At 36.4% G+C, this 14,542-nt stretch overlaps 3 protein-coding genes across 5 annotated transcripts; all 3 read left to right on the top strand.

Annotated features, from left to right (window-relative positions):
* The first annotated feature begins 552 nt into the window (after positions 1 to 552).
* On the top strand, positions 553 to 3,212 carry LOC116145222. 3 transcript variants are annotated; one of them, XM_031430652.1, is made up of 4 exons: positions 553 to 693; positions 785 to 907; positions 2,374 to 2,507; positions 2,656 to 3,207. In XM_031430652.1, exons 1-4 carry the CDS (start codon positions 655 to 657, stop codon positions 2,732 to 2,734), a joined length of 375 nt encoding a protein of 124 aa, XP_031286512.1. In that variant the 5' UTR covers positions 553 to 654; the 3' UTR covers positions 2,735 to 3,207. The 3 variants fall into 3 exon arrangements, 2 of the variants coding, with proteins under 2 accessions (XP_031286512.1, XP_031286511.1); XM_031430651.1 differs by having other exon boundaries at positions 567 to 693; positions 782 to 907; positions 2,656 to 3,212; XR_004130369.1 differs by lacking the exons at positions 2,374 to 2,507; positions 2,656 to 3,207 and adding an exon at positions 2,235 to 2,367.
* A 2,595-nt stretch (positions 3,213 to 5,807) lies between these two features.
* LOC116145221 (protein kinase PVPK-1-like) lies at positions 5,808 to 9,792 on the top strand. The gene is made up of 3 exons (XM_031430649.1): positions 5,808 to 6,095; positions 6,710 to 7,905; positions 8,689 to 9,792. Exons 2-3 carry the CDS (start codon positions 6,737 to 6,739, stop codon positions 9,560 to 9,562), a joined length of 2,043 nt encoding a protein of 680 aa, XP_031286509.1. The 5' UTR covers positions 5,808 to 6,095; positions 6,710 to 6,736; the 3' UTR covers positions 9,563 to 9,792.
* A 1,623-nt stretch (positions 9,793 to 11,415) lies between these two features.
* On the top strand, positions 11,416 to 14,142 carry LOC116145247 (altered inheritance of mitochondria protein 32). The gene is made up of 5 exons (XM_031430687.1): positions 11,416 to 11,844; positions 11,936 to 12,012; positions 12,163 to 12,468; positions 12,565 to 12,648; positions 13,470 to 14,142. The coding sequence occupies exons 1-5, from the start codon at positions 11,449 to 11,451 to the stop codon at positions 13,795 to 13,797; spliced, it is 1,191 nt and encodes a 396-aa protein (XP_031286547.1). The 5' UTR covers positions 11,416 to 11,448; the 3' UTR covers positions 13,798 to 14,142.
* Positions 14,143 to 14,542: the final 400 nt, after the last annotated feature.

Genomic DNA, 14,542 nt, shown 5'->3' with positions numbered 1-14,542 from the left:
ATCCTAGTCCCTAGACAAACTGTGTTTGATTCATATAATTGTGATCGTAGCAGATGATATTGCACTGACCCATTGACTGGCGTTAATTTTCTTTTCTGCTGGCAATATCTTGGTGATTCCTTGTTTCAGTTTCATCTGGATTTCCATTGTCCAAGATTCGCATAACATTTTCCATTGGTTTATTGGAATATTTGGGATAGTGTAAACTGAAACTATAGTGGAATGACTTATAAAACTGAAGTTCAGATGAACTTTGTTTTCCTACCTTATAAAAGGAAAAGATAAATTTTATTCACTTTCTTGTAATTAAAAAAAATTAAAAGATTTATTTGTATCTTAATCAAAGATGAAGAGAGACTAATAGATTGTTTTCGGTGAGAAAACAAAAGTTAATCCCTCAGCTATATTTCCCGTCGGATTCTTTTTAACTTTTGTGTTTTGGGCTGTAAAATCAATTGAACTTTTAACAAAGAGCAAAAGGTTAAAAAAGAATTGGCATGTAAGAACCACATATTCTGAAAATATCTGGTGGGTCATTAAATGAATACGTGTCAGAAACTCAGAATCAAAGTAAAAGAAAACTTTTTCCTGGTTTCCCTTCTCTCTTCTCTCCATTTGACGTAGAAAATAGAAGATAACCCGCAAACCAAATTAATGGCATTGGTGACACCAATCGTGGGCACGTATCAAAAGGTAGAAAACTTCCGTTACCATGAAATGATTAATGGTTAGTTATTATTGTGAATGATGCTGGATGTTTGTTTCATTATTTATTGATTAGCAGACACAAGCAGTTCATGTGATTTGCAGAAGGAAAGATAGAAGTAGAGATCATAACATTCACCCTTATAAAGTCATCGAAATTACACCTCCTCCCAAGAGCCTTGGCGTTCGTTGCTTCCCTTCTGTAACTTCTCTCCTCTAATCCATTTTTATGATTTATTTAGTTGTCTTGTGTTTCTCACTGTTTTACTTTGGTTGTTTATTTATAGCAGTGCTGCTTAATTATGAAATATAGATATTGAACCATGAACTGTATATATTTGGATTTTACATGTGATTTTTAAATTCATCAAACACCTCTTAAAATCGACTGAATTTTGTTTGAAACTTTTCCCTTCGGATTAATTTATATAAACTCCTCGAAATGATTGGTTGTCAATGTATTTCGATTTATGATTTGCCTGTATTCAAGTTATGTTGTGGGATATGAGGCAAGTTTTGTCTCATAAATACCCTAATGATGAAAATGCTGCTACTGTATGAACATTTTTCACAGAGGGATTGATTAGCTAGATGATCATGGTCATGTCTGGACCAGGCGTTACATGAGCTCTTTGAATGAAAAGATGAAAATTAGCTATCCAATTGAGTGTGCTATTTGTTTGGAAAATTGTAGAACATGGTGAACAAGTAATAACAGAGACATGATCTTGTGAATTGTACGTATGTTAATTTCTTAAATTCATTCATGGATATTTCAAAGCATTAATAGAGTGGAGAAAAACATTGTTCGGTTGTAACATGGTTATTTTAACAAATTTGGGGGAAAAGGACTTAGAATTATAAAGAGAAACATGTTTCACACAACTAATTAATAGCAAGTAATAGATGGTCGATTTGCAATGTGAGATGTAGAGAGGGAATATGTAATGTGATCTTCGAGCCCTAATCATCCCCTCCTCTATTTTATCCTACATGCAGCATGCTTTCAGTTTAACAGAGGTAAAAAGTCGAGGAATATGTAGATGAAACATTTACTAATAGAAATGCATGAGTGGTCTTCAAAATTTAAGGTTGAAGGTCATATTTTCATGTAGAAAGCTGCTCTGAAGTGTCAGAGATGGTGACAGAGACAAGGATTTGTATCTGCAACATACTTTTTGCTTGCTAATCTATGCTGAGCTGCTTGGTGAAATAATTGAAGACAGCATATTGATTGGGATATAGATAACAACAGAACACTATTGTTTTCAGATTACATTATGGATGCAGTCACTAAAATATGTTGGTCTCTTTCTTTGTTATTTAAATATATCATTGTTGAAATTGATATGGTTCCTGTAGGAGTTGTGAATTATGAAGCATTGAAATATGAGTTGTAAATGTCAGTTGTGCTTCCACCTGAGTTCGGAAAAAAGCAACTGGTGTTAGACAATTTCCACAATTCTTTCTACACCTAGTGCAAAAATCTTTTATTGTGTATCTGTCATCATGTCAATATTACTCTGTAGATTCATTCATGGGGATCGGTAGGTCCAGCCTAACTTCCCAAAGTGGAAACATCAGAACATGATATGGCTACTGGGGTATGTTTGTTTTGTTGTATCTCTTCTTATTTTTTTTTATTTTCTTCATTTTTTTATGTGACAGAACTTGCAATGTGGAGAGAGCGTGACAATCGAAGGCCGAACTTATACTGTTTCAGCTGTTACTCACCGGTACCGGCTTCGCAAAGGGAAGTATGAACCTAGCGAGAAGAGGCTTGACGTTCTTTCCACTGGCAGATATATCTTGAACTTATATCTCGAAAACTTATTAGAACAATCGTGATACTGTTGATGAATAACATTTCATTCAATCTAAGAAATAGTGCATCCATTTGTGTTGTGGTGATTAATCTTTGAACTGATTTCTCATCCTCAATTTTAACACAGGCTCTTCTGAGGATGCTTCTTCCCCAGTTGGCAAAGTGGAGATCCAACTAGGGTATGAGCCAAATTGCATCCCCTAGTGTGATTCTGAAATCATATTAGTGATGAATCTTAATTGCATTTCTGTAAATCTCTGTCTACCCAAATAATATTATTATGGTCAATAACCTCATAACTCTGCACCCCACCCACCTGTCATCCCTGCCCCAAAACCCTTCCTGCCTCTGTGCTCAGCCAAAGAGACATAAACTTATCCACAATTAATCTTGTCTTGTTCAGATCTCTCCAAATCATTTTAGGGCACCAAGACAGTGTTAGAATTTTGGTGCATTTTTCTTAATGCGGAGTTGAGCACAGGGGATCACAGGGAGACAGTTATTGGGGTTATGAACAAATCATAAATCACAATCATGAATGATGGATGGATGGATGGAGGGAGAGAAAGAGAATGATTCAATACACTGCACTGGGAAAATGATTGTTGAGACATGTTTTATTTGATCGATGACACACCCTTGTCCTACAACTATCATACATTCTCCCTATTTCATTCCAATCATTTCCCTTCATAATGTTATCGAATCAATATTTATCTTTTTCTTTTTACTATTATAAATTGATATAACAATATTTTTAAATAATAAAGAAAAAAAATCAACTTAATAATATTATAAAAATAAAAATTACATTATTGAGTGTTTTAAGAATTGAAATAAATGGACTGCTCAACAACCGCTTGCCTTCAATCTGCCCTACATGACCCCTAACACTTTTTAGTGGGTCCCATGGAACCTGCCAGCGTGGCAGATGGACCCCAAATGTGTTCGTATCAGAATGACGCTTCCTTGATTGAAAACGGCTTTTTTGTCCTATTAAATGACGATTATGTCCCTTCCGGTCCAGTACGAGGCGGAGGGAGAGGGTTAGCAACTTAGCATATAGCATGAGTGTGACAGCCGTCCACGTGCTTAGATTGAGGGTTCACGTGCGCGCATGTGAGGGTTACTGGTGTAGTTGAGTTAATCCCATGTGGTTACACTATTAATTTTATCAAATTAAAAAAAATGTTAATCCACTTTGTCTCCCGTGAATTTGGTGCGTCTTATTACCTTGACGATAAATTAACTTAAATTAATCCATACAATTAGATTCATATCAATCTAAGATCTGTTAATATCTTAAATTTTTGTTATAAGATATAATTGTAAATATTTTTTTTTTCTTCTCTAGTATAAGGTTGATAGGTTATATGTGTAATTTTTGAAATGGTTAATGTTACATTTTGTTATAAATTTATTGGTAAAGCCACAATATAAATCATAAACTAAAATCAAGAATATTTAGTTATGAGTGTAGTAATTAATATTAATATAATATTTATTGAGTAATGTGAGATAGAGATATTGGAAAGGGAAAAAAAAAAAAAGATGACATTGTGAATTGCGATACATGCAAGAGCCTCTGCTTTCTTCCATGAAAATATCAGAAAATCAGTGACATGTATCACACAATTTAAATGAGGACAATTTTTTTCCCTTCCATTCAAAATTCTTATAAAAGAATCACTTATTGTATTAGCATATATATTAAATTTGTCGAGGAGAAAGAACACGTGTGTATCTTTATATACAGTCTTATGATAGATTAAAGGTGAGTCTTCGGTCGTTAATTTATAAATCCTGAAGTAAAAAAAGACAGAGAAAGACTCAAGTATATTAATAAATCTTTTTTAAATTACAGTCACTTGTATATATCATTAATTCATATAAATTTTCTTATTTATAAACTCGAATTCGACTTTTAGGTATCGAATTCAAGTTCGTACTTGATTAATCAAACTTGACCAAATTCAAGCTTGAACTCGATATCAGCAATCGAGTCGAGTTTGAGTATCCAAATACTAAACTCCACTCTATTTCACCCCTGGGGGGTAGTGGATGCATGTGATATAAATTAATTAAGATTAAATGTTTGAAGAAAACCAAACAAAATTAATAAAAGAGGCAAAGAGTGGTCACAAGGGGCCGGGGGCGCCCAATTTTATCAATAAAATGAGGTGTAATATTCATAAAACATGATAATTATAAAAAGAGTAAACAACATATTCCCACCCAAGGTTTGACGTAACTGGTTTCATTTATTCCATATTTTTACCCTTAAAGTAACAGTGTTATGAATTTTTAGGGTTTAGAGGGTGCAATTACCATAATGCCCTTAACCCTAAATTAATAAATTATGTTTTAACCCCTAAATTAGTAGAATTACAAAACTTACCATTTTATTTTCAAATTATATCAAAAACACCCTCGGTCACTATATATCCTCGCCGGAAACAGCCCGATCTGGGCTGTTTCCGAAAATGTCGAACCCCCTGGTCACCTCCATCACCTTCCCCGTAGTCCTTCGTCCAAAACCCCTTTGGTTCCCGACTCATTTGCCCCTCCAATCGCCGGCACCGTTAGGCTTAGGGTTTCGGTGTTCTTCACCGGATTCCGGTCGATTCCGGCGATGAAAATCCAATTGGACACCACCAATGCAACCACCGTCCCAAAATCTATAAAACCCCTATGTCTCCAGCAACCGTTTCCTCGTCATTCGTCGGCCGAGAGTTCGTGTTCATCAGCTGTTTTTCGTTGCCGTGGCCGGAGATCGGTGAGTGATGAGGGGTTGTGAATGGTATGGTTTTGTAGAGGGGAGGATGAGGGTTCAAATGGTGGTGACAAGGGTGATTTTGGGTGGAAGAATCGCCGAAAAAGAGCGAAAAACGTCGGGGAACGACAGATGCTAACGTGCGCCGGAAGACTGTTAGAGGCGGTGGTCTGCTAACGTGCGCCTCCCATGAAAAATGATCAATTTACCCCTTTACCGTTACATTAAACGTTTTTTCGTCACTTTAAGGGTGGGAATCTGTAATAAATGGAACTAATAGGACTAACTTGAGATTTCGTCAAACCTTGGGTGGGAACATGTCATTTACTCGTATAAAAATTATAATGTTAATCAAAGTCAACAGAACCGATGGAATAACGTGAATAAGCATATAAATAACGTGATAATTAAGTTAATTTTAAAGAAGAATTTCTTATTTCTTTAATTTAATAATTTGGTTTTGCTTGGGAAGTTGGTTTGGTGTATTCTTCTCATTGTTAATGGCGATCTTGATAAATGGCATATTTTACTTTCGCCATTAACCGACGAAAACAATAACTGAAAAACCTTTTCACAAACCAAAAACTAACTCGTTCACTCACTCTCCCACTCATTCTCTCTCTTTATCATTATCATTATTCATTCTCTCTCTCTCTCTCTGTGCTCTCTTTCTTTCTTTCGATCCGATCTGAACTCAACACCTCTTCCCACAACTCTTCACCCAAAGTTACTTCACTTTTTTCCCCCACTTCATGAACCATTGCATTCTCTTCTTCTCTCTTCTATGATCAGGTACTCTCCCTCCTGCTTTCCTTTCTTTCTTTTAATGTTTTTTTAACTGCTTTTTCATTTATCTGCTTTTACAACTTGTATTAAAGGAAATTAAAGTTGGGTTTTTGTTTTCTTTTACTTTCTTTTTATTTTCCTGCGTTTTCTGGGCTAAAAAACGGGGCATTTTGGTTCTTGAAGGGCTTCTTTTTGGTTGCTTAGTTTTAATGGACAAAGCAATGGGGTTATGGGGGGTCTTTTTAGCCTTTACTATGCTTCAAGAGTTGGCGTTCCTTTGATTGTGAATTACTTTTTATGTTATGTATTTATTTGCGTGTTATCTTAGCTATATCGATATCTTGTTTTCTCCGTGATATTTGTGTATTTTTTTATTCTTGTGATTGTATCTCTAATGAGATTCCCTGGATTTTGTCTTGTTTGAATTTGCCTCCTAAGTTGTTCCAATTCATGTATTTTGTGGCAAATAGCTTAGTTATTGTAAATTTAAATTTGCCATACTTCTTGGCTTTAATGTTATTTTTAGTATGCCATTAATGTTTTAATATTCGTTATTAATGGCATAAGCATTGGAGTTATCACTTATCATCTATGTGCTTGGTTGGATTTCTGTTGTGCAGAGCTGGTGACTGGTGTTGAGTTGCTCAATGGAGTCACTTGCTAATGGTGCTATTTCTTCATTAAAGACCCAAAATTCGCCATCTTCGGTAGGCAGCAAACATCCTTCCACATCGAGTGGCCCTCGCAGCTCGCGACCTCCTTCTCCGAAACAATCTAGAAATGAAGGTGTTTCTCCCGCATCCTATGCATCTGCTAACAATCATGGCTCAAAGTCGGTTTGCAATGTAAATGGCTCTGTAATCAATAAAAAAAAAGTCTACAAAATGGCCCAAGATGATCAGCGGCTCGTAGAATTACCTAATTCGGCGAAGCACTTCTATGATTTGAATAAGGGGAAACTCGAATATGTGGGCACAGTTAATGTTCTTGATAAAACAGTGGAAACTTCATCTCAGACAAGGGTTTTGTCAGTGGAATCTAAATCAAGTGGTAAGAATCTGGTTAATAATCCTGAGAATAGCAATTCCATTGGATCGCTTCAATCTGAAAATATTGTCTCAGGCTCATGTAAAGGAGTTGATGTGCTTTTGGAAGACAACTTAACATCCCAATCAGCAATAAGCTTCTGTACAAGTCCTACAAATAGTATGTACACCGCTACCTTGTATGCAGAAGCCAAACAAAGTTTCACCAACACAGAAGTCAGTGAATGTGCAAGTAGCATTGCAAAGTCTGCTGAAAGTGGTGAAGTGAGTCAATCATGTGATTATATTGAGAGCAGGAAGACGAGCATCTACAGAGGTAGCACTGGCAGTGATGTTAGTGATGAGAGCAGCTCAAGTAGTTTAAGCAGTGCTGTTTACAAACCTCATAAGGCAAATGATACAAGATGGGAAGCAATTCAAGCAGTCCGATCGCATGAGGGGGCAATGGGTTTGAATCACTTCAAATTATTGAGGAGACTAGGATGTGGAGATATAGGCAGTGTATATCTATCAGAGTTAATGGGCACTAAAAGCTATTTTGCCGTGAAGGTTATGGATAAAGCCGCTTTGGCGAGCAGGAAGAAGCTCCTTAGAGCTCAGACAGAGAGAGAAATACTGCAATCTCTGGATCATCCATTTCTACCCACTTTATATACACACTTTGAGACAGATAAATTCTCTTTTTTGGTGATGGAATTCTGCCCTGGGGGAGATTTGCATGCACTCAGGCAAAGGCAGCCAGGGAAGTATTTTCCAGAGCATGCAGCCAGGTAAAGTAATTATTTTCTCCTTCTCCTAAAGAGATGAGAACTTTGTATTTTAGGAAAGTAAACATTTGAAATTTGAGATAAGTGTAGCTTTAAAACTGGTAAAATTCCTTTTTAACTTGATAATTTAAATGCCTCAAGTGAAGTTGTTATATTTATTTAGTCTGGTCATTATATGTGTGTCTGCTAATTCATTTTTATGTAAAAATTTCAAGTTTTAGTCAAACTAGCCATATGTTTAGCAAAGCATGCCATCAAGAAATGCTCTAGTAAAACTAAGCAACAAGTTTGCCCAACTTATGTACTTCCTTTTGGCCAATGTAGGGGGAGCTTGGGTGCCTGCAATAGTACCTTTTGGGCTTTGATTACTAAATCTATGTAGTATGTAGTAAAGCTTATCTGCATTTCTATTTGCTTTGCTTTTTTGCTTTTCTTCTTGTAATTGTCCTGTTTTTACCCAGTGAAAAGAACTTTGTTTATATCAGTTTTAGCTATCCAAGAGTGATAATAAGTTGGCAAAGCCTAACTAAGAATGGGTTTAAAACCTTGTTTTATTGTATCATTAACATCTGACTAGAATTGAACAGTAAGTAAAAATATCACTGATTTTGGTAGGATATTAAATCTCTTAAAATTTTTGGGCCGTGCTTGTAGAAGATTAATATGCATTAACAATGCAAAAAATGTCATTTTTGAAGATGAAGACTGCAGTTTCATAAAAATGATGCAGAGAATAATCAGGCTAAATATTAATTATTTTTATTAATATGCTCTTTCACTCTTCAGGTTTTATGTGGCGGAAGTTCTTCTTGCTTTGGAGTACTTGCACATGCTTGGGATTATTTACAGAGACCTTAAGCCAGAGAATGTCTTGGTGAGGGAAGATGGGCATATAATGCTTTCTGATTTTGACCTCTCTCTAAGATGTACAGTCTCCCCGACTCTGGTGAAGTCCTCAAACTCCACCTTGGAGTCAAAGAATTCAGCATACTGTGTTCAACCTGCTTGCATTGAACCAACTTGTGTAATGCAGCCGGATTGCATCCAACCTTCATGTTTTGCGCCTCGATTCTTTTCGGGCAAGAACAAGAAAGAAAAAAAAGCCAAACCGAAGAATGAAATTCAAAATCAAGTGAGCCCTCTCCCTGAGCTCATTGCTGAACCCACTAGTGCCCGATCAATGTCTTTTGTAGGTACACATGAATACTTGGCACCTGAAATAATTAAAGGTGAAGGCCACGGAAGTGCTGTAGATTGGTGGACATTTGGGATCTTTCTCTATGAGCTTTTATTTGGTAAAACTCCTTTCAAGGGGGCTGGGAACCGTGCTACTCTTTTTAATGTGGTTGGCCAGCCATTGAGATTTCCCGAGTCACCTAGTGTGAGCTTTGCTGCTCGGGACTTGATCAGAGGATTGCTTGTAAAAGAACCACAACATCGTCTTGCTTATAGACGTGGGGCTACAGAAGTAAAACGGCATCCATTCTTTCAAAGTGTGAATTGGGCACTCATTCGATGTACAAATCCACCAGATGTGCCAAAACCAGTCATGCTGGATATTCCTGTGAAAACCGATGTGCCAAGAGCACAACCAAACGACAAGGTGCCAGGTGTAGATGTGAAATCTTCAGGTAATTATTTAGAGATTGATTTCTTTTGATTTTTCTGATTGTTTCCTTTATGTTAGCCAGAATTCTTCATCACCTCATTCCTGTCGTGCTTCAATGGCTCCTTTTCCATTGGAAGGGCGATGCTAATTTGTAGTTCCTTTGATAAAAGCACATGTAACTGCTCCTTTGAAAAGCATGAAAAACAGCTCAGCTCTGAGGAAATGCAAATGCATTGAAACGAATATGAAAATGAAATGAAATTGTTCTTCTTTCCTGTAAACCTATTGCCTCCTTATAGTTTTAGTGTTGAAAATTATCTTCATTTAAATTAGAACCATGCTTTACAGTCTTCATAAAGGTACACTTATTGGCAACCTTAAACTATGCCTCCAGTTCAGTACAATTCTTGTTACTGATCAAATCCATCGAGTTTTACAGGTAATATTACCGGTCAAGTACTTTAATCTCATCTAAACCTGTGGTTGCACAATTCAGAGACGATGTGCATTCTCAATTTGCCGCTGCTTTGCAACATGGGCCTCTGGTATAGAAATCAGGCCCAAACATAACACCAATCCATTTTCATTAAAAAAAAAAAAAAAAAGTTATGGGATAAAATCTAAAAATTGGATCAATCTATTTAAACATAAACTACTATAGTATTCGAATGATAAAAACTTGCCCCTAAACTTTGAAGGGTGTGAAATAATCAAATTTCATTTTAGCTGGGTTTTATATTTATCATGTGCATATTCAGGTGCATAATATTCTCAAAATTGACTAAGAATATGGAAAAGTATGTAGAACATATCTTTGTTTTTGTTAATAAAATATTAAGATGTTGATTAATGAATTATATTCAAGGCATGATTCTTGAGTTATCTTGAAATCAAAATATATTCCAATTTGGAATTCTAAAGCTTATTCATGGATGAGGTCACCTGGTTGAAAGTTGAAACCTTCACGGAATAGCCCCTATTCCTTTGATGGGTTCCTTTTTCTTCTAACACATTATCAATACACATTACACAACAATAAAATTCTTGAATCGTTGACCATCAAATTCCAAACATTAACCAAAGAGTATACAATTTTTATCGTAGTAAAAAGTAAATGGTAAAATTTGAAAGAATTAGAGGATTTAGTGGTCTGCTTGAAAAAAAAAAAACAGTTGGTTGCATTTCAAAGCAAGCCCATCACAAGGCCCACCATTTACATCAATTCATTCGTCAGAGCTTACGTCACCAATTCAATCCACCACCAAGCGCAGGCCATTCCCAATTATTTGATTTTCAGACCATTTTTAATTTAAAGAAAGATTAAATATTAATTACTGATTAATGAATCTAAGTTATGATCCTTTAAACACGGGGTTGACTATTATCACCGCCTGTCAGCTCGTTCCAACAGTAATTCATCATCGTTGATACGTTTCTCAGCTAACTTCGTTTGATTAATTTTCCTTCTTCCAATAGTTTTTCTCCACGTGGCGAAGTACTGCCGCTATACCCACAATTCTGGACGCCTGTTTTGTGTGAGCTCGCCATCACTTTAACCTACGTGTCCCTTTTCGCAATATTTATTCTTAATCAATTCACGCGCTTGCTTTAGACCACGCTCTTAAGCAAGAGGAGAAATGTGGCCCCATTGCTCATTTCCTCTTCGTTGGCTGGCGTACACGAAATATCTTCTCTTGTAATTTCCCCAACGTAAGTGGATCCGGCATTGATATCGTTTAGTTCCTGATTTTATTAATTATAATAATCAATTATTAATTTATTTTTTATGTACTTTATACACACGAATATTACCTCTTTTGCCCGAATTTCGTGTTCCCAGCACCTCCCACAGGCGCGTGTTCTCCACTCTCTATCTGCGCCTTTTATCATCTTCCCAGAAGCGCACCAATAGATAATAACACACGCTGCCTTTCCTTATGCGCATTGCGCACCCCACTCGCTCTCTCATATCTGCTGCTCATCACAACAATCTTCTTCATTTTTTTCCAAGAAAGCCGACTGTTTCTCTTCTCTACTACTCACTTCACCTGAATCCGAGTCCAAGTCCACTCATTGTCCGAGTTCGGAAGACTAGCGCTGTGAGCAACATGTCGACGATCTCGGCCGAAGATGACGCGAAGTTCGGGTTCTCGCGGGAGGAAATGTACAGGGCCAACTTGGCGGGGACCGTGGATTCCTACGACCGCCACGTGTTCCTCTCTTACAAAGGACCAGATGCGTGGCTCCCGCGTGTCGAGGAGTCCGAAGTCGATCCCCTCCCTAAACTGCTTTCCTCCGCTATCAAAGCTCGCAAAAACGACATCACCGTCAAGGTTCGTTGGTTGTCATTTTTGGATTTTGCTTTCGTTTTTTGAGCTTTTTGAATGTATGAATTGATTTATTTGATTTGCTTTGGTTTGATAGACAAAGGTTACGATATGTGGAGGAGGCGAAGGGAGTGACGGAGATTTGTTGATTTTCCCGGAAATGGTCAAATACAAGTAAGTTACTGCTTAATTTTTTTTCTTCTAATTTTAATATTTAAATTTGATTTTAGTTTATTAGAATCTTTCTTTCTTAGACTTGCTGTGATACATGTAACTTGAAATGGTTTTGATGATTCTGAAATTGTGATGGATTTGCTGCTGAAGGGGTTTGAAGGACTCAGATGTAGAAAGCTTTGTTGATGATGTTCTTGTCAATGGGAAACCATGGGCTTCTGGAGTGCAGGAGACATTGACTGGATCATATGTGTTTGTATGTGCTCATGGTAGTCGAGATAAGAGATGTGGTGTTTGTGGCCCGGCTCTAATTGAAAAGCTTAATGAGGAGATTGAGACGCGAGGACTGAAGGATCAGATCTTTGTCAGTCCATGCTCCCATATTGGAGGCCACAAGTATGCTGGAAACTTGATCATCTATAGTCCTGATTCAGAAGGGAAAATTATGGGTCATTGGTAAAATCTGGATTCTACTCTCTAATTTTCCTATTATATAGGATTAGGAAATTCAACATAAAACAGCTCTGAATAGTTTTTGGTGTTCGATTGTAGGTATGGCTATGTTACTCCTGATGATGTGCCTGCAGTGCTTGATCAACATATTGCAAAGGGAGAAATAATAGAACGTCTTTGGAGGTTTGTCCTATTGTTTTCATGAAATCTTTTTAGGATTTGCTGATAATTTTAGTTTCCATGAATTTTTATCAGAATGGGGGGTGCTCAATTTGTAAATTACTTTAACCGGTGAAACTTTTTTTTTTTTTTTTTAAATTTTTGTGTTGGATATAATTCCATGCATTTGTTAACAAGTATATTAGTATTCTTGATATCATATAGCACTAATAGATGGGATGATATTCTAAAGGATATAAGTGCTTTAAGATGCTAATATAAAAAGATATGTCTATTTCTCCTTCTTTTTTCATGTGTGTGTGTTTATTTTGATGTTTATGCCTGAACCTATTATTGATTCTGCTCTCTGTCTAGTCTTATTTCCTACTGTTGATTGCTAAGTTACTTGTAAGCTGCTGTAATGGATTTATTTATATTTATTAGTTTTTCTTTCAGGATCTTTGATTCTGTTTGTTAGTTGAGTACTGCCTTGAAGCATGTTACCAGTCAACCCTCTGAACGCTATATAGACACGGCTTTAATTTGTTTCCATGAAATATAAATTTTGCACACTTTTGCTTTTTGGTCTTGGTAGTCATTATGACTAACCTAAAATAGTTATTTGGTTGAGTTAGATGCGGCATCTAAAGCTTTGGATTTACATTTAATTCCAGGGAATTTATTTGGTCAATTTACGTGTAGAAAGCATCCTTGCATAAGTTATGTTTCATATGCACTTTATTGAAAGATTGTCTTTCTTTGTTTTCTGCATAAGTTTTTTTTAGTTTACACCTTTAGCATGATTCATTGCAATATTGTAATGTGAAATCAATAATTATACACAGAGGCCAATTGGGGGCATCTAAGGAAGAAGGCCAGAAAGTAGAAAAACAGAAGCTTCCAAATGGCAAAGAAGCGAAGAAAAGCAAGAAACATGAAGATAGCAACACTCAGGTCAAGCAAAATGTGGGTGGTTGTTGCCAGGGTGCCAATGGCTTTTCATGCTGCATGGACGGAAGTGTGGATGAGAAAGGGACACAAACCAAGGCGCCAAGCAAATTGTCAAGTTGGATGGGGTCATTGGAGCAAAGGGATGTCTTTACAGCTGCTGCTGTGGTTGGGGCAGTTGCAACCGTTGCGATTGCTTATAGTGTTTATAGAAGATCAGGCTGAAAAATGCCATGTAATCCATTTAGAACTATGTGCGAGTGGGTGTGTGTGAACCCATTGTGTAGGCAACTACAATAGTTTTGATGAAATAATCCTCCAAATCACAGTTCATTAGTAGAATGATACAATATATGTTATTGGGGTGGACTCGAATAACCTACTTTTAGCAGGTTCAAGGATGAAGCATGACTCCATCCCTTCACTTCTGTTGATTGCTTCAGAAATTAGAATGTTGTTTCTATAGATTTTTGGGCAAATGGTACATCTTTACACTGGGATTTATTACTATAATGCTTGTTCAAATTACTGCTATGCTGTTGCAACAAATTTGCTTGTTTTTGTTTCAGAGTTTAGCTTTGTTATTTTTATCTAAAATTATTGCTAATTAGGGGGATTGTGATATCAGTTGAGTGATCTATTTATGATGTATTGTAGAAGATTTTTAGAATTTCATTCATGTTAATTTTTTTTTTTTTTTTTTTTTCAACATTTCTTTGTCTAAGCTTATCAATCTTATTTGATCTGGTATCTTGTTCAGTTCTTGTGGGTGGTCTAAAGGTCTTCATTGGTTAACTTATTTGGTTGTGAACATAGTTCTCTATTCTTCTCAATCTAAAAATATCAATGGAATTCCGAGGGTCATTTTCTGGAAGAACTAGCAGTCGCATATAAAATACCAGTGGTCCTTATAAATGACCAAAACTATAACTTTGCGCTCATATTCACTTGTAAAATACACACAAAAAAC

Source organism: Pistacia vera, unplaced genomic scaffold (genome assembly GCF_008641045.1).
Source record: "Pistacia vera cultivar Batoury unplaced genomic scaffold, PisVer_v2 Contig460, whole genome shotgun sequence".
Classification (NCBI taxonomy): domain Eukaryota; kingdom Viridiplantae; phylum Streptophyta; class Magnoliopsida; order Sapindales; family Anacardiaceae; genus Pistacia; species Pistacia vera.
This window is presented reverse-complemented; position numbering and strand designations above follow the sequence as displayed.

Excerpts from the sequence above, each read along its gene's own strand:
- LOC116145221 (XM_031430649.1), top strand. The coding sequence starts at position 6,737 with ATGGAGTCACTTGCTAATGGTGCTATTTCTTCATTAAAGACCCAAAAT. Across the intron at positions 7,906-8,688 it reads TTTCCAGAGCATGCAGCCAG|GTTTTATGTGGCGGAAGTTC; the intron begins GTAAAGTAATTA and ends TTCACTCTTCAG.
- LOC116145247 (XM_031430687.1), top strand. The coding sequence starts at position 11,449 with ATGCGCATTGCGCACCCCACTCGCTCTCTCATATCTGCTGCTCATCAC. Across the intron at positions 12,013-12,162 it reads CCGGAAATGGTCAAATACAA|GGGTTTGAAGGACTCAGATG; the intron begins GTAAGTTACTGC and ends TTGCTGCTGAAG. Across the intron at positions 12,469-12,564 it reads GGGAAAATTATGGGTCATTG|GTATGGCTATGTTACTCCTG; the intron begins GTAAAATCTGGA and ends GTTCGATTGTAG.
- LOC116145222 (XM_031430651.1), top strand. The coding sequence starts at position 655 with ATGGCATTGGTGACACCAATCGTGGGCACGTATCAAAAG. Across the intron at positions 694-781 it reads TCGTGGGCACGTATCAAAAG|CAGACACAAGCAGTTCATGT; the intron begins GTAGAAAACTTC and ends TTTATTGATTAG. Across the intron at positions 2,508-2,655 it reads GACGTTCTTTCCACTGGCAG|AGGCTCTTCTGAGGATGCTT; the intron begins ATATATCTTGAA and ends CAATTTTAACAC.